The sequence below is a fragment of the Halictus rubicundus genome, chromosome 7, assembly GCF_050948215.1.
Source record: "Halictus rubicundus isolate RS-2024b chromosome 7, iyHalRubi1_principal, whole genome shotgun sequence".
Lineage (NCBI taxonomy): Eukaryota > Metazoa > Arthropoda > Insecta > Hymenoptera > Halictidae > Halictus > Halictus rubicundus.
The window spans coordinates 8,832,181-8,855,743 of record NC_135155.1 but is presented as its reverse complement, the minus strand read 5'-3'; the positions used below and the strand labels follow the sequence as shown (position 1 = coordinate 8,855,743).

Genomic DNA, 23,563 nt, shown 5'->3' with positions numbered 1-23,563 from the left:
TTCCTCCGCCGGTGCGCTTGCTTTTTTATACCCCCCTCCCCGTATTCTGCCCCTGCGGAACTCCTCGTCCCCGTGGTATAGTCCTTTTCGTCTTCTTCTTGCTCCCCTGTTCCGGACGCCCTTCACCGCGCGCCCCCTTTTGCGGTAAAATGACACGAACCAATCGCTGCAGCAATTTTGTAATCACCACCGTCTGGGCTCGGACGGTTCTTAACTAAAAATAGATATCGCGAACGGATCGCCTCCGGGGCCGAACTACCGGCCGGATAGCTCGATCGCTTGCGATCACGCGTCGAGATGATGACGGACGTTCCCGAAATCGTCCCCGCTGGACGTCGTCCCTAAACCGTCCGGTAATTGATCGAACCCATTGTTCCGACCGGTAACGTTCGAACCGAATCTCGAAACGGTGCAGGTACGCGAGGAATCGCATGATCTTCGTCGGGATTTATATTTAACGAGCGTATAGACGCGAAGAGGATCGCGAGAGTTCGGCCCTCCTGCGTCCTCTCCGCGTGTTTCTCCCGAAACGCTTCCTTCTCTCCATTCTCTGGCCGGCAAATTATTCGAGCGACCGTGGAGCGTATGCACGCTGGCCGGGACGGGCCAGGTCGAGCCGAGCCGAGCCGAGCCGAGCCAAGCCGTGCCGCGTCGCGCGGGTAATTTATACGAAACGTCAAATTTTTTGGGCGTCAACGCGTGGTGCGTGTGCGTGGCCGAGGGTCGAGGTGCGTGTTGTTCGCAACAGGAGAAAAAGGAACCGACGAAAAGGGACATGAAAGTGCACGGAGGAGGAAGGGCGGCCCGAGAGAGCGCGGGCCGAGATCGGGCCCCATCAACGGGCCGTACGGTGGAATGAGGAGTGCGAGAAAGAGTGAGAGAGCGAAAGAGAGAGAGAGGGAGAGAGAGAGAGAGAGAGACAGAGAGCGTGGCACACCCCTCCGTGCGTGTATTATATGGGGAGGAACGAAGAGGAGCGGAGGGTTGTACGAGCGAGACGGTGCTTGGCCACGGAGGGAGACGGAGGATGACACAGGAAGCGGGAGGAAGCAGGAGAGAGTGAACGCGATAAATGAGAGAGATAATAGGCTGGATCGAGAAGGAGCGAGATAGTGGGGAAAGAGCGCGGGAGAGTGAGAGAGGAAGAAAAAGACGAAAACGAGCGGATATCTCAGGGGAGAAGGAGAGAGAAGGAAGGAAAGGGAGGAAGGATGACTGGAATGGAAAAGAGGGAGAAAGGAAGAGAAAGAATGAGCCCGGGTAAGACGGTAGCCCGGTGATTTGTATAGGGCCTCTCGTATTCCACCTCCCGCCCAAGCGTCTCCGCCGCACGGCGACTCGGGACCCAGGAATGTGGAAGGAGGACTTTGAGGACAGGCATCGTCGACGCGCGGGACGGAGGCAGCGAGTGGAAGCGAGTGGAAGCGGGTCCTGGTGGTGGGGCAAGGGCCCCGGGACCGAGGGATTCAGTGGCGGAAGGGCAGAGGACGGGCGGCACCATGGAGGGACGATGGGCCTCTCGGGAGAGGAGAAGGAGGCGGGAAGGGGAACGGAACACCGAGCAGAGAATGGGCCTTAGCAGGTCCAGTGGATATATACCTCGATGAAGCTAAGGCTGCGTCACAACAGGGCTTCAACGTCCTTCCTTCCCCTCCATTATACATGCCGATCTTTCTCCTTCGGCTTTCGGTCTTCTCGTAAGCAACACACCTCCTGCACCAATTGCCGAACGTCAGTCGAGCCGTTTGCCAAAGGAATTTCTCTATCCTTTTTCTTCCCTTTCCCTTTTTTCTCCCTTTTCTTTTCTTATCGTCCTGGCCCTCGTGTTTCTCTCATTTCGTAGCGCACGGTTTTTCTCCACCTGTCCCTCTCTCACCTCCCCTCCCCCTCTCTTTCTCTCTATCCCCCCATCACCCCGGAGCCGAGCGATCCGATCGAAGCTCCCGATCGATTCATGAGAGAAAATTCCTTCGTGGAAGCAGCGGTTCTCGTGTTGCTTTTGTCGTCCTTCCTCTCGACCTTCTTTTTGGACGACCTTTTCCGTCCTCGTCGGTCCTCTATCTTTCTCTTGCCTCTCTTGTTCGCGAACTTCACCGTCCACCCTTCTCCCTCCACGTCTTCTACCTTTCTCTTTCTTTCTCTATCCACCATCGACTCTTCGTCTTCTTCGGCTCGTTCCTTCGTCTCTCTCTCTCTCTCTCTCTCTCTCACTCTGTCTCTCACTCTCTCTGTCCCGGCTCTTCCTTTCCGACCCTCGTGGTCGTAACAACGGGGACACGTGTCCACGAAGCGAGGCTTCTCACATGAATGGGTCATTCATAAGGTGTAATGGCGTTTTATAAATTAAAACGCGTCGTCGTTTGATTTATATTACGCGAACGCTAATGAAGCCCCGTGCATGTCGAGGCGGCAGCACATCCTGCCTTCGGTGAGGGGTTGCGGGGAGGGAGGGGTGGAAGGAAGGCTGCCCGACGGCCGGAGCGCGGGGGGTGGGGAGCGACGGGGTTCAGAGGGGGCGACGAAGAAGGGGACGAAGAAGGAACGCGCATCCAGGAAGGAATGTTGGGCAGGCAGTTTCTGGGTTCGCGTCTCCGATATATTAGCAGGCTTGCTTCGCTCGACTATCCGTTTCTTCTATCAATCGATGAACTTGCCTTTTGCTAGCCGTACCACTCCGTACACACCCTCCGCGCAATTTCCTCCCCTCGTCACGCTCGACCCTTCGCGAGCCAGAACACCTCCGTACGGATCGTCGCTATACAGGGTGTAACAGAACACGTGGAACCCACTTGACTGTACCATGACGACGACGGGACGGGCAAGGGTTGAGGGGCTGCGCACTTCTGATAAAATAAGAACATCGATTTTTCAAAAATAACCCGTGGGTACGATCCCTCTGGAATGTTGAAAAATTGAAAAATATAGATAAAACCCTGAAGAGATGTGTGTCTGCGGTACCATAGGCAGTGTAGACAGTGTCTGCAAATATTATACAATAAAGTGCATATATGATGTGTTTTTAAACGCACAATTTTATATATGAACAGATTCTTGAATTTCTCTCATTTTTCAAGGGTAACCCGTCGAGGGGCGAAACATGTTCGATTTTCCAACCCGTTTGCGGCGTGCTCCCATGCGAACGCGTAACTGACATGAGGCCCCGGTCCGCCGAAGAGGGCCCCAGCCAACGTTCTCGCTGTTCGACGTTAGTCCGGCGTGTTTTGTTCCTCGGAATAATTTGATCGGGATGAAATATGCGATGAGCTCCAGATAGTGGCCTGCGGTGGAGGAGTGGCGCGCTCGCTGGTGGCGCTGCTGGTGCGCACCGCGTTCTTCCTTGGTAGTGATACTGCTAGTGGAAGCCACATTTTATCCCCCTTCGGCCCGTTCAACGGAACTCCATCTGTCTTCCGTAAGGGATCGCCGGGACCCCGCTTCGTTACTCGCCACGAGCGTGTAATAACAGCCCGGAAAGCTCTGGACGCGATTTCGGCGCGTAACGCGGATCCGTGGTTCGCGTCTCGCAGTGGTCGATTTTTCGAAAAAGAACTGGGACAACAGTCAGTGTCAACCGAAAATTTCATTCGTTCGCAAGTAATAGAACTGAATACACTTGTTGATCCTCGTAGATGTATCATTCTCGTCGAGTCATTACTAAACACTGAACTGCGGATTTCATGCGTTCATGGCTAAAACGGGTTGGTGCAATTTAAAACACTCCGAGGACGTCGATACATTATTTTCAATTGATTAAGATCATAAAAGAAAAGAAATTTTAATCTGTCTTCTGCTTTCTGCAATCGATTCAAATAATTCTTACTTTTGCACAGACAGCCGCAGTCTAATTGTATTATCATCGGTTATGGTGGGGGTTTTTTTTTTTAATGCAAATCCTTACTTGAGATTTTTTGAGATATTAGAAAAATTAGTTTACCAGCTGGTGTACAGAGAAAACCTTGGGAAAGTTGCAATTGGTCGGAATTCCAGAGAAAATACTAACAGTTGCTTTAACAACTATTTTATGTGCATTCACACATAAAATAAATAGTTTAACGTTGCTGTGAGCAACAAAAATTTCGAGACGAGATCTTAAAGGCGAAAGTCGCAGATTTACAAAACGAATTTTTAAATTTTCATGGCAGACTCGCATAAAAAGAAGTTGTAAACTGTATTTACTATTTCTTTCACAATTCCTGTCAATTACAATTTTTGTGAAATTTTCTTTATACACCATTGAGTAAACGAATTCTTCTAAATTCTTGAAAAAAAGCTCAAGTCACGTGGGCAACTTTTGAAAAAGTTGCGTCACTCTGAGGGGTGTACGGAGACTTTTTTGACGGACTGTAAGTTCGGAACAGAAAAGAAATAGGATATCTCGTGGACGCAGCTCCAATTACGACTGCCTTCCGCCGTCGTTCGTTTTGCGACCATGTTGCAGGAAACACGAAGAAACTCGAACCTCGAATTCCTGAAAAACGAAGGCCCGTCGTCGAAGGTTTTGCAACGCTAGGCGTACACCGCAGCTCGCACCTATTGTCATTCCGAAAGCGATTTCTGCACCCCGACGACGGGCTCTCTCCTAGTAAGTCTTCGTCTTCTTTCTCGTGGACGGTCCCCCCGGGTTTCTTATTCTGTTCCCGGCGTTGGCAAAAGTGCCGGTGGAGCCGGGACGCTCGCGTAAAAGATAGCGAGTGCAAAAGGCAAAGAAGACCGGGACCCTCTCTCAGCAATCAAGGGTGATTACGGGTGTAATTACCGTTACGGCGCATCGCTGCGCCACGGGACGGGAGAGAGAACATTGTTTCTTTCTGGGAAACCGGTGGGTTTATGGGGATCGTTCCTTCGCGGTTTTTTCATCCGGTAAAGCGCGAATCCCTGCCACGGACGAACGGTCCCCCCCCCCTCTCTCACTCTTTCTCTCCCTTCGGCCTCATTCGTTACCAGATTCCTACCATTTCTCGCTGAAACACTCGTCGCCACCCTTTTTCTCTTCATTTTCGCGTTCGCCGATCATAAGGCAAGTCGCGCAACGACGAACTGTCTCAGCTCCGAGAAGAAGATTCTTTTTCTACGAACCGCGATCGAAAATTCCATGACGACAGAAAACCGCGAATCCTTAGAAGAGTAAATATTCGTTGTTTGCTCGATATGCTCGGCTGATTCGATGCCAATCGCCGATTTTGCAACTTGACTTGATTTACCTTTAGACCCACGGACGTTTTGAGTACACTTTTCCAAGGTCACGATTTTTCGTCACCAATTCCTTCGCGTTCGTATGAGTACGAAGCTTATTAACACGCTTTTCGAGAACAGTGTTATACCAGAAGGAAGCCTAGACATCTGCCTTTATATTAAAATAATACAGAAAATTGTTGGACTACGTTACTGGGGCTGATTTGTTTGTTCACGATTAAAGTTGCCATTGCTGTTCGAGGATCTATTAAAAAGTTCTCAGCCGTGGACTGTAGACTTTCGAAAATTATTATTGAAATTAATTGTCGCTAGATAGTCTGTTCATTTCTTGAAATATGTGCCAACATTTGGGGCATTAAAGAGTCGAACTTACTTCGGGGATACACCTTTTACAACTGCATCGATCAGAGCTGCGTTACAGTTAATGACTCAATAGAAAATAAGAAAAATCGGTTTTTCTGCGCGTTTCCATATACAGTCGGCCACATAATTGACGGAGTCGCCGAGTAATAGAAAAATACGCCGAGAATCATGAAAAACTATAATTGTCACCATTTTTAACCGTTCATCTTAAAATCTTTGACATGTAACTTGCATGACTCTACGAACCACAGTTTTGAAACGTTCGGCACTGCCCCAGAAAGCAAATTTGACTATTCTTTTCGCAACTCCGACTAAACAATAGCAACAGCAAGTTTTACATTACCGGAATCGACGATTTTCCCGAGTCGCTCTCTTTCCAGCGTCTTTGTTGACGTGCTCGTAAAATAGTAAGAACGTGGCCTAGCCTCGTTCCTGGGCGTGGCGATCAACAAAACAAGAGAGATAGGGAGAAGGAAAGAAAAAGAGAGAGAGAGAGAGAGAGAGAGAGAGAGAGAGAGAGAGAGAAACGTGGAGAAAGGGTGGCCGACGAAAGAGGAAAGGTGCAGAGAAATAGGAAAGGAGAAAAAGCAATGAAAGAACGTGAAGAGGAGAGCGAGAGATAAAACGCGAGTTATAGGGAGCGAGACAGAGTGAAACGGGAGGAATGGTTTGAAGACGGACAAAAAGGAGGACGAGGGAAGAGAGCGAGAGAGGAAGAGAGACGGGACGACGTAAGATCTTGCTTCGTCCGTGACTGGAGGGAATCTCTAGTGGGATAAGATGGACCCCATGGGCCCCGATGGTTGGTTACACGAGGGCCAGGGTTAGCCCTCGGGCAACATTCCCCGGTAATGGTCGGGTTATACCTCGGGTAACACAGGTGCCCTCGGCTATACGAACGGAGAGATCGCAACGAAAGAAGAACTTCTCCGGCTGACTTACGACTTTCTCGATCAGCGGCGAGGATCTATCTCTTCGGGTTCGATCGCGAACGGTGCCCGGCCAAGGTGGAATCGCAAAATCGGTCGGCGGGCCGCGTTACCCGAGACCGAACAGGTGAAACAATCGGCGGGCCGACTACCTTCGAGCAAGGACACCTGAGAGACGCGCCTCTCGCCGAGCCGTTCGTAATAATTCCGCGGTGGGAGCGAGAGCAGAACAGAAACGAAGACCAGAGAGAGAGAGAGAGAGAGAAGAAGAAGAAGAAGAGTACGCTTTCTGGTCGGTCTCGGTGGTTTAATATTTTTCATCCTCGGGAATAGTTGAACGGCAGGACGATGATTCCGAGGCGCATTTTTCGTGGAGTTTCGGCCCGGCCACAATGCCCTCGAACTTTTCTTTTTAATGACGCTGCTGACTCTTGCCGGCTCGCAAGAAATACGATGTTCTGACCTTCTTAGGTCGCCACCCCCAACCTTCTTCTCCCGTCCGGCTTTAACCTTCCTGTTCTTCTTCTTCTCTTCTCTCGTTCGCCCGTTTCTTCCCTTCGTCCTTCTCCACTTCTTCGTTTTTCGTCCCCTCGCTTCCTCCTCCGGCTTCTCGTAGGTACGTACTCCCACTGCTCGAGCATCGTCGCTCTGTCTTTGCCTCCCTCCTTCTTGGCTCGCGTCCGAAGGGAAGGAAGGCGCAACAGAAAGGAAAGCCGGAGAGACGTTGGCGAGACCCGAGCCCTGGCCGGGCCGTGCCGGGCCGGGCTGAGCTGGTCCCGGCTCTGGGCCTGGGCTGGGGCCTCTTCACCACGGAGAGTGCATTACATCCCCCCGGTTCCTTCTTCTTTCATCCTTGGCCGGCTCCACCGCGGAATGTGGCTCGATCCGCTCCTTCGTGTCTGAAAGGCAGCATGCCACACGTGGCACCGGACGTCGACGAGGTGGACGGGCTGCTCTCGGTGTATCTCGGGCAAATCGAAATATGCTAAATACAGGGTGTCCGAGAATCCTCGACTCTCCTACTTGCGTCTCGCGAAACAGAGACAGCCGTCCGAACAACGAAAGCTGGAACGAGACGAAGATGGAGAGCGAGGTATCGAAGGGAAAGAGAGAAAGACGGAAAGACACAGAGTTAGGGAGAGAGGTGGGGTGGGGTGGGGGAGGGAAGGGATTGCTAGTGGGGAACAAGAGGCGAGGAAGGGGCCTCGGACCAGAGAGAGTCGAGAAGAATCGAGGCGCGGCTGTTCGAACACAAACGACACTACCCGGACCGGCTTCACGACGTGCAGTTTTATTGAGGAGCAGATGTTTGAAACGTAACCCATAATGATTCCGCACCGTGTGTATGTATATACCGGCCTACGTGTATGGAGGCGCGAGTGTGTGCATGGATACAGATGAATATAATATGAATAAATATTATACAGAACGGCGTGCACAAGTTTCCAATCGGACACGCTGCTCGCTCTACATACCGGAAGCGATGATCGGGAGAGGCTTCGTCGAGTCTGTAGGAAATAAGCGTTTGCTTGTTTGCTGCGTTCTTACGTTGCCGTCCTTCGAGTTCTTCAACTATTTTCTTGTTGTCGGTTGTATTGCTTTCAGGCGTCGATTTTAAAATGTAAAGTGATAGAAATTCGCTCGATTTTCGTTCACATCTGCACCGACACTTTGCGGCCATCTAGATGAAACAAAAGTACAAGTATTGTGTCATTAATGTACATCCAAACGGGAGTAGCAATTTTTTAAAATTAATAAGATTATACATGACGATAGTTTTACGGTGCGCTAGAAGTGACTACATTGCGTTTCTACAGAAAAAATGACAGTAGTGTACTGAACCACAGTTTTAACGTAAAGCTAGTGTTAAGAAAGAGCATGCCACCTCTGACATTCATAAGGCAAAGAAGAATCTACGAAATTTAAAAAAATACAATTCAGTACACTTGTAATTAGACTGCGGATTTTATGCATTTTTGACGAAAACGAGCAGGAGTAAGAATTTAAATATGCATCAGAATCAACTTGTTCAAGTTATTTAAAAGGAGAAGGATTTTCCGCGTAGTTCCTACATCTTGCAGTTGACGTAGAAAAATTTTATTATGCATAAAGATAGGGGAACCATGAAATAATTTTTATCTAAAAGCATTAAACGACTGCGAGAACTTGAAAACACAGAAGGAAACGGCGCACACGATTCGCAATCATCATTCCTAACGAATGGACTGCGGGTCTTCGTGCGAGCATTCATTTTCAGTGATAATTTTAGAAATACAGGTACAGATAGACTTCTCGTGGTAAAAATAAAGTTGCACCGGCGTTCATTTCAATTAATATGCAAATTCTCCTGTATTTTGCGAAACTGAGTGCAGAATGACTGTCTGTCGACAAATCATTGCGAACGGCAACGATGCGGGAAAATTTGAAAGCGTTATAAAAACGATAGTGGGCCTCGCTTTTGGTCTAATCTTTGCCATGCGTGCACAATACGCGCGTGGAACGGCCGGGTACGTATCCTGACGTACGGTTTATGGTTTTGCCGATGAAAGAGCGTCACGATAACAATATTTTATTGCGGCCCCGCCGATAATGGTGCTCCAGGGATCTAAACGGGAGGCGAGCGGTTTCGGTCACTGACATCCACGGCATGATCACGCCGGGACTTCATGCGTTCCGTGAAAACACTTTCGCGACGCTTCTGTGAAACGGCGAGCCAACCATTCGTTCTCGGTTGTTGCGAAATGCCAGTACCCAAAACCGTAAATCCCCAATTTCCCGTAAGCCACCACCGTGCTCCTCTAATTCAACCTCTATGACAACACGGTACAGTGATTTCTCGGTATATGTCAACAATAGACATAACCCGAGCCGTGTTATGTTTACACTACTCGACGGCGGTGGCTCTCGACCTTCGCGGCCCCTCACGAGGTATACCCCGCGGTAGTGGGGTTAATTCCGCGAAATTTATTGTCCAGGCCTTGGCGACATATATGGAGAAATCACTGTGCATACCTCCATTCTAGTACCACGTGTCTGACCAAAAATTTACAGTTGCAGCACCATTCAGCATCAAAAGTAGATAAGGTGAATGTACCAGTGAGTGACTAGTTAAGAGTAAGATGATGCTACAATTATTCATAACTTTTTGCCTTTTAGTATAATGAAATAAATAACCACTCTTAAACCTCTCTTTTCGTACACAGTTGTCATTTCACTTCTACTGTCAATTAGAAATTAATGAAATGCTGAAACTGTAATCAAAGCAGATGTACCAGTAGTGATCACAGAATATCTAGTAAGTGTATAGAATAACAAAATCATAAAACAACGCATTTCTACATTCATGGTATGTGCAATTCATAACGTACAAGGAGATGTTCACAAATGTTGACGACATTTTCTCTGTAGCTCCGAGTGCCACTTCAACAGTATCAATATTTGCCGCAATGCGACCGAAGTGTCTTGTACTGTTGTGTTTGCGTCGTAACCGCGGATATTCTGTGTCGCTATTTTTAATTCTTTCTTCGAGCGTCCGTAATGAAAATGTTGTGATTTTAAGAAACGGAGGCCAAGTAAAAATTTTTCCTTCAATAATTTCAATAAGTTGAAAAGAATGTATTCCGGAATCTTGCTTCCCTTGAAAATTTTGCTAGAGTTGAAGATGACGTACCGGCGTCTTTAAACTTTTGTAGTCTCTTCACCGTGTTAAATTGCATGACATCTAGTTACAACGATCTAGCTATGATCCAGCGTATGATGGCTAAGTGCGAAAGGGTGGGCCCCCGGTTCGAACTTCTTCGAGATCGAGTTCCAGTTTGGAAAGCGCGTCGCGTTGTCGCGCCATGAGGGTCTCGGTCCCCGAGTGTCTGGCCCCATGTGGGCAGGACAGGTTTCGGGGCCTTCTCATTCACGAACATCTCCTCGCCGACAAGCTCTTTCATTGTTTCGCTCGTTTAGGGGTATCGGCATTTCGGGCCATCAGCCGTGCAAAAAGTCGAGCGAGGAGAATGGGTCCCCGAGCTCCACGCAGCGACCATATCAGGGCACCGTGGACGAGTACGTGCGGGCCCTTGTACGGGCCCATTTGGCCCGTCCGTGAGGAGAACCCCTGAATCTCGCGGACCCCGCCGGCTCCGAGCAGCTTGTATTTGCTCCGCGATCATAATAAAGGAACACCGTCGCGGCCGATAAAATTAATTTGTCAGTCGGCCCGGGACGACCGGAAACGCTCGTACCCCGAAACTGTATCCTTGACGGAGATTGATCCTCCGAGGACGCTCCCCAGACTCGAAGGAATCTCTCCTTGGATTATCGTCTTCATTTCAGACCTGGCTACGTTTCACAGAAAAAAAACGTCCCGATATACATACATGAAAACTCCGGGACCAAATTTCTCAGTTATAACATCTACAGATACTATTCCCTTGGCCCATTACTGCTAGAAAACAGTCACAAAACATTTTTCTTCCCATGAAACTTTTACCAACATATGCGTAATAGTTTTCTGATTGAAATGATACCAAACACCACGCAACTTGGATCATCCTTGTTTAATCCACGATCTAGTGGCCCAAATTGAGCGCCGGATTTAAACTCCCGTTCTACTTTTGCTTTGCGATTGGTAACTCTGATTACTTTGGTAAATGTAGCTCGACGACGCTCAATTTGAGCCACCTTTTAAAGCAGAGCTGCTCTGCGTCTCGCGGGGCACGAAGCCACGCCCCTGCGGGCAACGCTGCGTGTATTTGTCACACGCATTGTCACAGCTACGTGGCAAACTACGGCTGTGCTATGGCCTCCCCCCACTCCACTAAGTCAGTCGCCCGGTAGCTTTGCCCGTAGCTCTGCCCAAGGGCATCGGCGGGCGCCCTTGCCCGCTAATAGGCATGTTGAGCAGCTCTGCTTTAGAGCTTTGATTATCCGTACTAATCAATCAAACATGATCGATCGGAACAATCCACATTTCTTTATGTCGAGACGTTAGTACGAACAAGTTCGTCGACAATCGAGAACTGTTGCACTGACCATGCATTATGTTATTTGTTTCAGACGGCGAGTACCTCTTCGTTGATCCCGAAAATAAGTTAAGCAAGTACGCACCGAAGAATTGGCGAAGTTCTCACACATACGTAAGTACTAATTACAATGTTCCCTCGAAAACGTGTAACAATATTCTAAGGCAATATACACAGTGAATGCATTGCGATGAAAATTAATTTTTATATAATATAAAATCAGGCTTTCAACGAAGAGTAATGTTCAACAAAAAAATCACCCGAGTAACAGTTCTCGTTTTTTCATTTTTAATCAAAGTTACAGGAGTTGTTGAGCTTACGAACATTGCACAATCTAACGTTGGAAATGATGTATTTCATTAATTTAATTTAAGTTAAAACGCTGAAGAAACCTGAGCACGCAGGCATAATTAAGTCGGAAGTGTAATGCATCAGAAAGCGCCACTAAACTGTTCATGTCGCACTGAAGAGCCTAATGTCTCGCAACAGCCTTGACTTCACGGCGAAGTGCTGCGTATACTGTGAAGCACGCTTTACCTCGATTGTCACTTCACCGTGTCCGGTGTTATGCACACTTGAGGAATTCGCAGGTTTAGATGATTCAGATGCCCGATAGGCTTGTCGTCAACTAAACGTGATCCGTCCTTGCCGACACGTTATGCTTGGCCACTCAAAACGAAGTTGGAGTGACGATGGAAGTAGTGTCGTAAAATTATTCAATTCGCTTATGTCCATAATATCGTGTCACGTAATTCTCCTGCGAAACAATGTCAGTTCAGTATGAATATCCCGTGACGCATTTCTCGTTTGGGGAGGTCGCAGGTTTTTGGTTATTCAACGGTACAAAAAAAAAAGAACCAATGTAAAATGCAAAATTTTCTAATTTTTTTCTTATTAGGCAACTTTCCTCTAGCGATTACTGTACTGCGGCAATATCCGTCGCAGTGACACACGTCTCAGTGCGGTTGTATAATGTTCTCGAAGCGGGGTAGAGCTCTCGAACGGTACGTTCTGCCGGGAGGAATCGGGAGAGAGAGAGAGGGAGAGAGAAAAGGGACGATTTAAGAGCAAAAGAAGGAGGTTCGCTCGCGGCGAAAGGAGAGAAGGGTGCGTAGAAGGCCCTCTTCGGTCAAATTAGCATTTCCATCCGCGGGTGCACGATGGCGGCCGTGGTTTTGCCCGGAGGGTAGCGCTAAACGAGCGTACAACAGCAGTCCTCTTCAAGACGAGTAGCTTCGCAATATACCCCGGCAACTCGTCGTCGCCACCACGGACACCGATGTTGCTCTTTCCTTTTCCTTTCGCTGGCCCGAACACCCGTCCCCGTGATGATTAATGTTAAACCACGTTCATTTACGGAAGCGCAATTCGCGCGAATCTTGGAGCTACTCGAAGGAAAACGTAGGCACGACGATCGAAGTCGGGACACAGAACAATTACGAACAATTTCGAACACAACGTTATCACGTCGCAAGGGGGCCAGTAATTCTAGTTCAAATGCCGACTTTTTCATTCATTCTTGTTCAGCTTACGGCCACATTCATGCTGATTAATATACTGAACCCTTTGCACTGGCATGTCGAGAGGCTGAGGCGACAGGTGTTCACAAAATTCCGGAGTGCAAAGGGTTTAGGTGCAAACTTCGTTATCAAGTAATGAGTTTGTACGGATGGAACAAACAAGAATATCCCAATCAATTTTAATTCACTCGGCTGTGCTACAATAAATGTTTTAAACTTGATAAAAAGTAGTGCCACTCTTATAGGATCGACGTGGCGTTCAACGTGTTAAATGGCCGACTATCGGAACAATTACCCTACCGGTACCTTTCTGTCGCGGTCCTTGTAGCGTCTCGCTACGCTGACCTCGGGGATTGCCAAGGAATTTCAACGATTCCCGGTTCGATGCTTTTCCCGGAGCGGCGTGGCTCGGGGGCCGCAGGAATTTGTCAACTCGGCGGAACGCGTCCAATCGACTGGACACCGGGTCTCGTCCGCTCGAAATTGCGAATGGCGTGGCCCGTCCGAAGGGCTGCGCGCGCGAGAGCAACAGAAAGGAAGAGAAAAAGAGCGAGAGGAAGAGAGAGAGAGAGAGAGAGAGAGAGAAAGAGAGAGAGGGAGAGAGACAGAGCGTGCCGCCCCGTGCGATATCTTCGTATCTGCTCGGAGCGGTGGGACCCCCGGTTTCGCTAATGACGGTCCACACCAATAACCAATAAATACTGGCCCGGTAAAACCGGGCTACCGGACTACGTGCTTATCTCGTCGGAACATCGACCGCGAAGATTTTCTGCTGCGGCGCGAGAGGTCCTCGGCTATTAAAACTGGGCCCCTCCCCTATCGGCGCTTTCGTGCTCCCCACTCTCCCCCCTCTCTCTCTCTCTCTCTCTCTCTCTTTCTCTTTCAGCCACCCATCATCTCACTGTAATACTCTAACGAGAATCCCGATTATTCGACTTCGATGTTGACGAGTTTTTGCGAGCCGATTAGCGTACAGCCCGCGGATTTTCATGCATATTCTCGGAACCTCTCGCGACACGGTTCTCGGAAAACCCCGTTTCGATATTCGTTTGCGCGGAATTTCGGCACAGTGCTCGAGACGATACTAAAGAGTCCAATTTTCGAAGTATGAAAACTAAAAAAATTTTGGCGTAAAATCTTGGCACGGTAATGTAATTCGTATCACTACGCACAATTTTTAGTACAGGTTAAAGGACCCAATTACTGTGGGCGTACCAATTACTGTGCCTATATTAATTGTACTTGTTTCTAAAGCATAGTGAATATTAAATTGCTTTATTAAAATCAATTAATATATATGTTACATATGTGAGTTTTAATATTCACTATGCTTTAAAAATATGTATAATTAATATGAGCACAATAATTGGGTCCCTTACCCTATGAATTTATTGCTAAAACTGAACCTTTTCATAACAATTTCTTCCAATTCTTCATGTTACATGTTTATCAATTTTCATTCGAGTTTCAAAAACGGTACCAAAATGGTACCTCTCAGATTTCTTGCACACTACTTCCGGAAACATTGTACTTCGAACAGCAATTAATTTTATTCGCCTATCTTTGCTCGTCGCATTGTCCTATATTTTCATTCCGAATTTTCACACATTTCCGATCTGATAAATAAATTTCTCAAACAAAAGTTTGCCAGTAATTATACGATAATAAATTACAATATAAAAAACGGTAATTACTTAGAAAGTATCACTCATCTCCGATTTTTATGAAATTTAAATATGTTATGCAGCTAGACATTTTGAACAACTTTTTCCTTTTGCAATACAGGGGGGTCGCTATTGCTATTTAAAAAAATTTAATTTCTCATTTTGAACATGGGTGGGAACATTACAAGGGTGTTATAATGCCAACACCGTTGGCATTCATATATCGCATAAAAGAAAACCGCACAAAACAAATCGCAAAAAAAAATAGCATAGAAAACGACCGCACAAAAACAGGTTTGACTGTATTTAAATTTCATCAAAATTGGAGATGAGTGGTACTTTCTAAATAATTACTAAAAAAACTAGCACAAAGGTTTATATTTAATAAAAATATAAAGATTACTTCAATTTTTTTTTTTTAGCTAAATTGTATTTTTTCGATTAATACCTCCGTGTTTCCTTTAACAAAGTATTAGGGGTCTCGGGTCGAAAATTAGTGTAGAAGTTATTAATTTTCTACCGCTTGTCATAAGCGACCGAACGGTGTGTCGCGGGCCCAACGGGCCAAGGTTCAACGTGAGCCTAATCGATCGAGCCGACACTCGGCTTTTGTCATCCGAAAAAACGACGCGTATCCGCCGTGACTGTGGAACGCGACGCGCACGTAGCTCGGTTACTACGTCACACTTTCGATTTCCATCCTGCCGATGACCGTTCTTTCGTATCCTCCGCGCTTTCGCGAGACGTGCCTGATGTCATTGAGAAGCGTGTCTGCGCCGATGGTTGCACACGGTCTTCCCCAATGACTCGCCTTGTTAATTGAACTATGCTTTCGATAGCTTCCTCGGAGAAGATTAGGTAAGAGACTTGGCATTCGCAGGAAGCGCTCCTATCTACTAGCATGGATTAAGGGGGAATCGAGATAGGCACAAATTGGTCAAGGTGGGATCCTTTGAGAACGAGTGTCGACACACAGAGTTGCCCAACTGTACCGTCTAAAGGGCCTAGCCGAATAAGATGGTCAAAACTGCCCTTAGACGTTTTTCAATAATTAATGAACCATTCGAAAGCTGACCAAGAAAAACCCCTCTGAGCCAAATTTCAACCCCCTATCTTGCTCGTGAGGGTAGTTACAGGGTAAATTAGATTTTGAGCTTTTCCGTGCATTTTCCGCACTCTGATGCTTCCGAAAATTCTGAAAAAAATGTGGCATATTTTGGATCCTAAGACAGATTTTTGAGAATTTTTTCAGATTTTTTGGATGCAAACTGTGGTCGTAAAAAATGAAAAACCTCAAAAAAATCGGAAAAATGCAGGTTTCTCAAAAATATGAAAACATGCTATTGAGCTGTTTAGTGCCCCAATAAAGTACCATAACAGGCAGTGTCCTCAATTTTTTTTAGATTTTTTGTTGTGGGAAGTCTCTGTCAAAAACAAGAAAAACCGAATTTTTTCGACGTTTCTGCTATTAGGAGGAAAGTTACACTTGTTGATTTTATCGCAAGTATATATTAAGGCATTTTTAACGTTATTACATTGAAACAAGTAAGTGTTTGACCTCAGAAATATGTTTTAAGAGAAAAATAAATTCTATTTCGTGCGCTATATACCAGAATGTTCGCAACGTTTACAACATCGCCGGTTGGCCGAGCAGTCAAGGTGTCGGACTACGGAGCGGAAACGCTGGTTCGAATCCCGTCGAGGGTAAAGTTTTTTTTTTCCATACATCCTCTTTATTTTTTCAATTTTTTATTACATGGTTTATTCATGTGATTTTTAAAATATTTTTTTAATGTTTTAAAAATATTTAAGAAACATTTTTGAATAAAATATATGTAAATATAGTTTTAGAGTATCTATCACTTCCTCGATTCTCTAATTGTATATGATCTTCATTACGGTCCTGTCTAACATTCTTAATATTAAAATTCATTAATCTGGTTTCTAAGCCTTGCGTCTTCATAAATTAGGGAGGAAATGAGAAGAACTCTGAATAAATAACACGCAGCAAAGTATTGGTTTTTGTCCAATTGAAAGAAAAGGGCTACATACTACCACTATTTTTAAAGTGGGGTATCAGGTACAAATAAGCCTTAGCCATTCCTCTTTATTGTAACGTACATGAGGATGTATTTCCGTTTATAGTTACTTGATTGAAAACCATCATGAAGAGGGGAGACTTTTGTGTTGTCGACAGAGGTTTTCGAGATGTTACATCTCATTTAACAGGTCTTGGTTTTAGAGTTCTCATGCCTGCTTTAAAAGGTAATCGTTCTCAACTTTCGACGAAAGTGTCGAATTATTCCCGAAAAGTCACGAAAATTCATTGGGTTGTAGAGGCAATGTATAGTATACAAGGTCAAAAGTACCAGCTTCCACACAAACAAGTAGACAACGAAACCTTTCCAGAAATTGGACATAATTGGAACTGCAAAACGACTCCATTTCAAACAGTATCCTCGGTAGATACTCTGGATTTTCCGGAAATGACAGAAGTAGATTTAAAAATTCTTTTCACGGAATCTTACCAATTTTCGCAAGCAATTTCTATATCTGGCGGAAATCGTGGACGAACACAATAATATAAATATTAATTTATTACCTAATCCAAGAAAATAATATCATTAAATTCGAAGTCAAATCGGAGTAATATAAATAAAAGTTAGTTAAAAATGTTACCTCAATATTTTTTAAAAACATTTAAAAAATATTGTTAAAATCACATGAATAAACCATGTAATAAAAAATTGAAAAAATAAAGAGGATGTATGGAAAAAAAAAACTTTACCCTCGACGGGATTCGAACCAGCGTTTCCGCTCCGTAGTCCGACACCTTGACTGCTCGGCCAACCGGCGATGTTGTAAACGTTGCGAACATTCTGGTATATAGCGCACGAAATAGAATTTATTTTTCTCTTAAAACATATTTCTGAGGTCAAACACTTACTTGTTTCAATGTAATAACGTTAAAAATGCCTTAATATATACTTGCGATAAAATCAACAAGTGTAACTTTCCTCCTAATAGCAGAAACGTCGAAAAAATTCGGTTTTTCTTGTTTTTGACAGAGACTTCCCACAACAAAAAATCTAAAAAAAATTGAGGACACTGCCTGTTATGGTACTTTATTGGGGCACTAAACAGCTCAATAGCATGTTTTCATATTTTTGAGAAACCTGCATTTTTCCGATTTTTTTGAGGTTTTTCATTTTTTACGACCACAGTTTGCATCCAAAAAATCTGAAAAAATTCTCAAAAATCTGTCTTAGGATCCAAAATATGCCACATTTTTTTCAGAATTTTCGGAAGCATCAGAGTGCGGAAAATGCACGGAAAAGCTCAAAATCTAATTTACCCTGTAACTACCCTCACGAGCAAGATAGGGGGTTGAAATTTGGCTCAGAGGGGTTTTTCTTGGTCAGCTTTCGAATGGTTCATTAATTATTGAAAAACGTCTAAGGGCAGTTTTGACCATCTTATTCGGCTAGGCCCTTTACTCGTGAACTACTTGTTGTATAACTAAATGTTTTCAACGAAAGGTGTTTGACACCGAGCGGTACAAATAATGCGATAGGCAGGTTTTTTGATCGAGATACGAAGGTGAGTAAAAAACCTATATTAAGATATGTGGGATTAAAAACAAATAATTATTCAGATAAAACACCGAAAGTGGACCATTTAACGCTTCACTTACTGTCTATTAATTCAATAATTGTACTATATCGAAAGGAAGCTTAAAAATCTTCGTTTGCATTATATTTCGAAATTGAGTTATTAGATAACGTCACTGGGGTTGATCTGTTAGCCGACAATTGAAATCGTTGTTACTTTTGGAGGATCTATTCAAAAGTCTCTAACGACATTTCATATGAAACGAACAAGTACACTGATTTCTCTATACATACCGCCACGGGCTGGATGATAAACTTCACGGCATTATCTCCACTACATGCGGGATATGTATATCCCGCGAGGGGCCACGAAGCCAAGGAGTGTAAACATAACACGGCTCGGGTATGTCTCCTGGACGATACACGATGTTGGCAAGACCCGTATTGTTGATATATATCGAGAATTCATTGTATATCGTAGTCCCAAAAAATGTGTTTTCAAGCCACAACTTTGAGTGCTGTTTTCGACACTTCGACGAGGACGATGTGCGATAACAAAGAATACGTGTCCGAATATTTGTCCAGAAACAATCTCTCGCTGAAAATCTCTCGTTCCATGAGAATCGGCTTGTGTAACTCGAATACGTTCGCTCGTTTGTTAGCGACTGGTGTAGCACGGGGTGTCCTAACGACAGAATTGATTAGACCACCGGAGAACTCATTGCGAGCGGTGTTCCATTACTTGGAATCGCTTGTGCCGGTGCGCGCGAGATGTCGCGTCGCGTCGATCGATCTGTAACACGTTGCTCGTTGGCATATCGGCCGGAGAAAAAGTAGGCGATTGAAATATTGTCCGGAATAACAGGCGCCGATTGAAGTATGGCACCGCTTGCTAATGGAGGTGATTTATCGGCGCGCGTGTGCGCGAACAGGACACGCCGTGGCAACACCTATAAGTGGGCGATCACCGTTCTCCCCGATGCGCGATGCAATGCGTGGCTCGTTACAATGTGGCAACAGGCCAGGCGCCAACCAACGGCGGCAGTCAACATCAACAACACATTCCTGCAGGGCCACCGACCACCGTATTCGTATGTCATCGATTTCACGCTGTCTGTTAGTTCGGCGGCCAGCTCGGACCCGTTGATATGCTACAAGTTACAACCTTTCACGCGGGACGGACTCATACCGTGCAGAGAGATTCGTTCACGATGTCCCGACATCTGACGTGGCATTTCACAGTTTGCAGCTCGTTGATTTCCCGTCGTTCGTTGTTAATCGGGGACCGAGCCCAGTGGCCCGTTCCTGTAAAATCGGTGGAATTATTCCAGAAATTGTCACGTCCTGAAATCGATGAAAACTATTATACGTCTTTCTACTGAAAAGGACACAGAATCTTTCTCAGTTGTTAAATACATTATAGTCAAATTCAAGTCTCTCGAAGTAGCGTATCAGTCGGTTTACTTCTACAGTTCCATAATCTTGGTCCCCAAGTTTTCACACGTAACGAGGAATTACCGTATCGCGTTCTCGCGCGACGCGCTTGCCCCACTCTCGAGAGTGGTCCGTTCGACGTTTCTGACAAACCGGGGAAACAAAACAGACGGACAATGCACAATGAGCGGTGACGATACTTTTGAGCGGCAGTGTATGCAAATACCGGCGGTTCGCGCGAGGACTCCCGATTTTAGCGGGGACTGTACACGCGGGCCATCCAAGAAGGTAGAGCGCAGGACGCCGCACAGTGGTGCCAAATGACCAAAAAGCGGCAAAAAATCTGTAAAAACGAAACTATCCAACGAATTTGTTTGAAAATTTGTGGAGAGATCGCCACAGGTACAACGCTTATTTGGCAAAAAAAAATTTTCGTAAAAAGTTGTTAACATTAAGTAACATGGACTAATCGAAAATCTCTGTTTTCTACCCATTTTTTATTTATGGAAGCATACAACAAATCCTTTAATAGATTTTGGTCTGGAACTAATCGTTTTGGCAAGGTGTAATATTGATCTAACTTTGTGCAAAAAATCATGAGACCCTTCGAGACCCTTTCGCCACAATTTAAGTTTAAATATCAACTTTCAGCATTTCCAAGAGTGAATCGTGCGGAAGTTACGATTATTTGATGTTCCAGGAGAAATTTTTTAGGAATATTTCATATGATTTATTAATTTTTTATGTATAAAAAAATATTTAATAACAATTTTTTTTATCTTACATAAATAGCGTTCTTATAGCGTTCAATGGAGCACTACCAAAAAATACCTGTTGCATTTTTGCGACAGTTGTCCAGTGAACGAAAACTTTGTTTATTTAACATAAATAATTGGTATTAAATATTTTTTTATATGTACGAATGTCACATTTTTTTTATTATCTGATATCACCTGAAACATCAAATAGTGACTTCAGCGCGATTCATTTCTGAAAATTCCGAAAGTTGATATTTAAACTTAAATTGTGGCGAAAGCATCTCGAAGTATCTCATGAAATTTTGCACAAAGCTAGATCAATATTATAACTTGCCAAAACGATTAGTTCCAGATCGAAGCTATTCAAAGGATTTCTTGTATTCCTCCATAAATAAAAAATGAGCGTAACGCGAAGGGGTTTCAGGTTAGTCCATATTACTTAATGTTAAACAACTTTTTTTGGAAAATTTTTTTTGCCAGTTAATAGTTGAAACCATTTGCAATAACCCATATGATTTGTAGACCCCTAAGTATTCAATTATAGACGGAGTAATTACATAACTATCGTACTGAACACTGATGAATTCCCAGGAGCGAGGAAATGGTTATCCAGATGCGTATATCTCCGTAAAAAAATTTTTTTTCAAAAATCTGACTTTGGCACATCATGCACGCACTATTAGGCTATTAAAAAATAATTTTTTTTTTTATGAAAATCGAAAATTTATAAAATGGATTTTTTGCCGCCTTGGCACCACTGTGCGCCGCGGGAGCGAAAAGACCGGACGAGGAACAGAAGTGGGAAGATGGAGAGGCATACACCGGTGCTGGATTAATATTTATGGTTCGTAAAATATGCGGATGGGCCCGACGGTATAATTTGCTACGATTTGACCGGAGGGTCTAGGTCTAGACGCGAGCAGCCAAGAAACCCTTCTCGGTTTAATTTTCGGCTACCGAATTTGGAGCGGGCCTTCGTTATTGGTGGCTGTCTCTCCCTTTAGCCGTGCTGCTCGCCTCCTCCTCGGCCTAACCACTGCGGCCCATCTCCGTCCTCTGTCCCCTGGGTCCTCTCCATCTATTTCGTTTCTTTTTTCTCGTGCTTGGTCGCTCGATGATGTATCGACCACACTACACAGCCTCGAGAAGCTGCCGCTCGTATCCCCCTCCCTCCCTCTCTCTCTCTCTCTCTCTCTCTTTCTCTCCCTTCTTCTCGTCACTTCTAATTTCTATTTGCGAAACCCACGGAGTCCTTTTGATTGCTAAATTTAAATGGAAACGCCGGTCTATCGTTAAGATAGATTGGAAGTTGTGGGAGTGAGTAAGTGAAATTAGGACTGGATCGATCCTCGGCGGCCACATTTCATTTCGGTACACCCATAATGAGTGGACGCGGCTTGTTTTCGTTTTCAAGCTGATTGCCTTTTCGAGCCTGCGTTCGTTAACCGAGATTGCTAAATCCGCTCGTTTCCGCGGGGATATTTATACAAGCGGCGGTCTTGCGAGCAGAGATCTTGAAGAGTGATTGAAAACGTTGCTCGATAGTGGATACAAGCGGTTCGAAGGAATTTCGTAGACGAACGCAGGAAGTGGACCGTTTACAAGAGCTATCGATCTTTTAATACTAGCTTTACAAATGACGTGTTCTAATGTTTTTCATTTACGATTATTGAGATTGTGAAGATCCGTCTACGTGGAATTACTCAACATTTCTTTAGGTATATATTATTTTTAAAAATGGCTAAAAACTTGGACAGACACGTTCTTCTTATTTGTTATAAAGTAATGTAAAATAGTCATTTTTAGTGCTCCGTAAACCTAGTGTTAATAAGGGTTGCTGTAACAAGAATGCCGTAGAACGCCGCATCCTTCGAGAAGTAAAAAATTCGTTTCAACTCGAACGGAACAGGTGTCGAGAAATTAGTGAACGAAGGTTAGAGCGTTTTAACGTGTTTGGCAGACAGACCGTTATTTATTTCGACTCGTCGACTCTCACCCGGTAATGCCCGGAGTGCCGTCATCGGTCTCGAAGCCTTCGCTCGAGGTCGTTGTGTCCGCCGGCGAACGGTGTTCGCCGACGACATATCAAAATAAGTATATATACGTACACTGCTGAGCAAAATGACGAGGCACCTCGAAAATTACCGGAATAAGAGCTTCGTATTGCTGGTGTATTAACGGGCTACACGTCTTCGGTAAAATAAAGAAAAATCGATCCTCGGAAGATGGCATATTCTGCTAGTACGATCTCTCTGAAATGTTCCCCCAAAAATGTTATATAAGACTACTAAATTTATAGATCCTAAGAGTGCAATCGTCTTGCATAAAGACTTTAAGTGTGGTACAAACTATTGGGACCAATTTGGGCAAAACTTTGCAGTAACATTCTAATGACTAGACTGCGGATCTTCGTGCGAAATTGTTTGTACTAATTACAAGACATAGGGATCAAACAGAGATTTATTTCTCCTTTTATTAAGCCGTAAGAAATGTTTCAATTCGCACATTTTTCCATTTAATACGGACAAAGGAAGTTGGACATTTAGATAGAAGAAGCTTCTGGTGAAGAGTAAAATGGTCACGTTCCTGAGGGTGGTTTGTTGATTCACGACCACAAAATGGCCATTGCCGTGGCGACATCCTCGGTCGGGAATCGTAAACGTTAAAAATGTATTAAACTGCCGCCGGTGAGCACTGCGTTAGGCCCTCGCTTCGGTTATTCAGAGGGTGTCTTATAATTTGGCGCGTTTATCTTGGTGAGGCCGTTAGCAAAATATTAAAGATATTTAAAAAGTCGTCCCTACGAGTTTACCGAACCCAACAGATGGTCGCGTTATCGACCGTCGAATCTCCTCGATCTCTCGCCCCCTCTTCCTCGCCATTGCCGTTTCACTCTGTTGAGTTTCACGGATCGAACCGGAGAGATCCACGGGGGATTTAGTCCCGATTCTCGGTGGAACGCGTGTAGCTACCGTGCTTGAGGGCGCGTGGGCAGGAACGAGCATGGGCGTATTCACGGTTTGGTGGTTTCGCCCACGTTTGCAGGTTTTTCTTTCGTCGCGGTAGCCTGCCCGCC

At 45.2% G+C, this 23,563-nt stretch overlaps 2 protein-coding genes across 4 annotated transcripts in view; one reads left to right on the top strand and one right to left on the bottom strand.

Annotated features, from left to right (window-relative positions):
- Positions 1 to 18,668, bottom strand: part of LOC143355592 (putative sodium-dependent multivitamin transporter) — a 66,125-nt gene extending 47,457 nt beyond the window's left edge. Inside the window, exon 1 of one of the 2 annotated variants that reach the window (XM_076790546.1) lies at positions 18,590 to 18,668. The gene's annotated coding sequence lies outside the window, so the exon portion shown is untranslated. The remainder of the gene's footprint in view (positions 1 to 18,589) is intronic. The other variant, XM_076790550.1, reaches the window with a different exon arrangement.
- LOC143355583 (protein expanded) overlaps positions 1 to 23,563 on the top strand; it is a 143,813-nt gene that overhangs the window by 104,881 nt on the left and 15,369 nt on the right. For both annotated transcript variants that reach the window (XM_076790532.1, XM_076790531.1), the window contains exon 5: positions 11,535 to 11,614. In XM_076790532.1, coding sequence (XP_076646647.1) covers positions 11,535 to 11,614 — 80 coding nt within the window. The remainder of the gene's footprint in view (positions 1 to 11,534; positions 11,615 to 23,563) is intronic.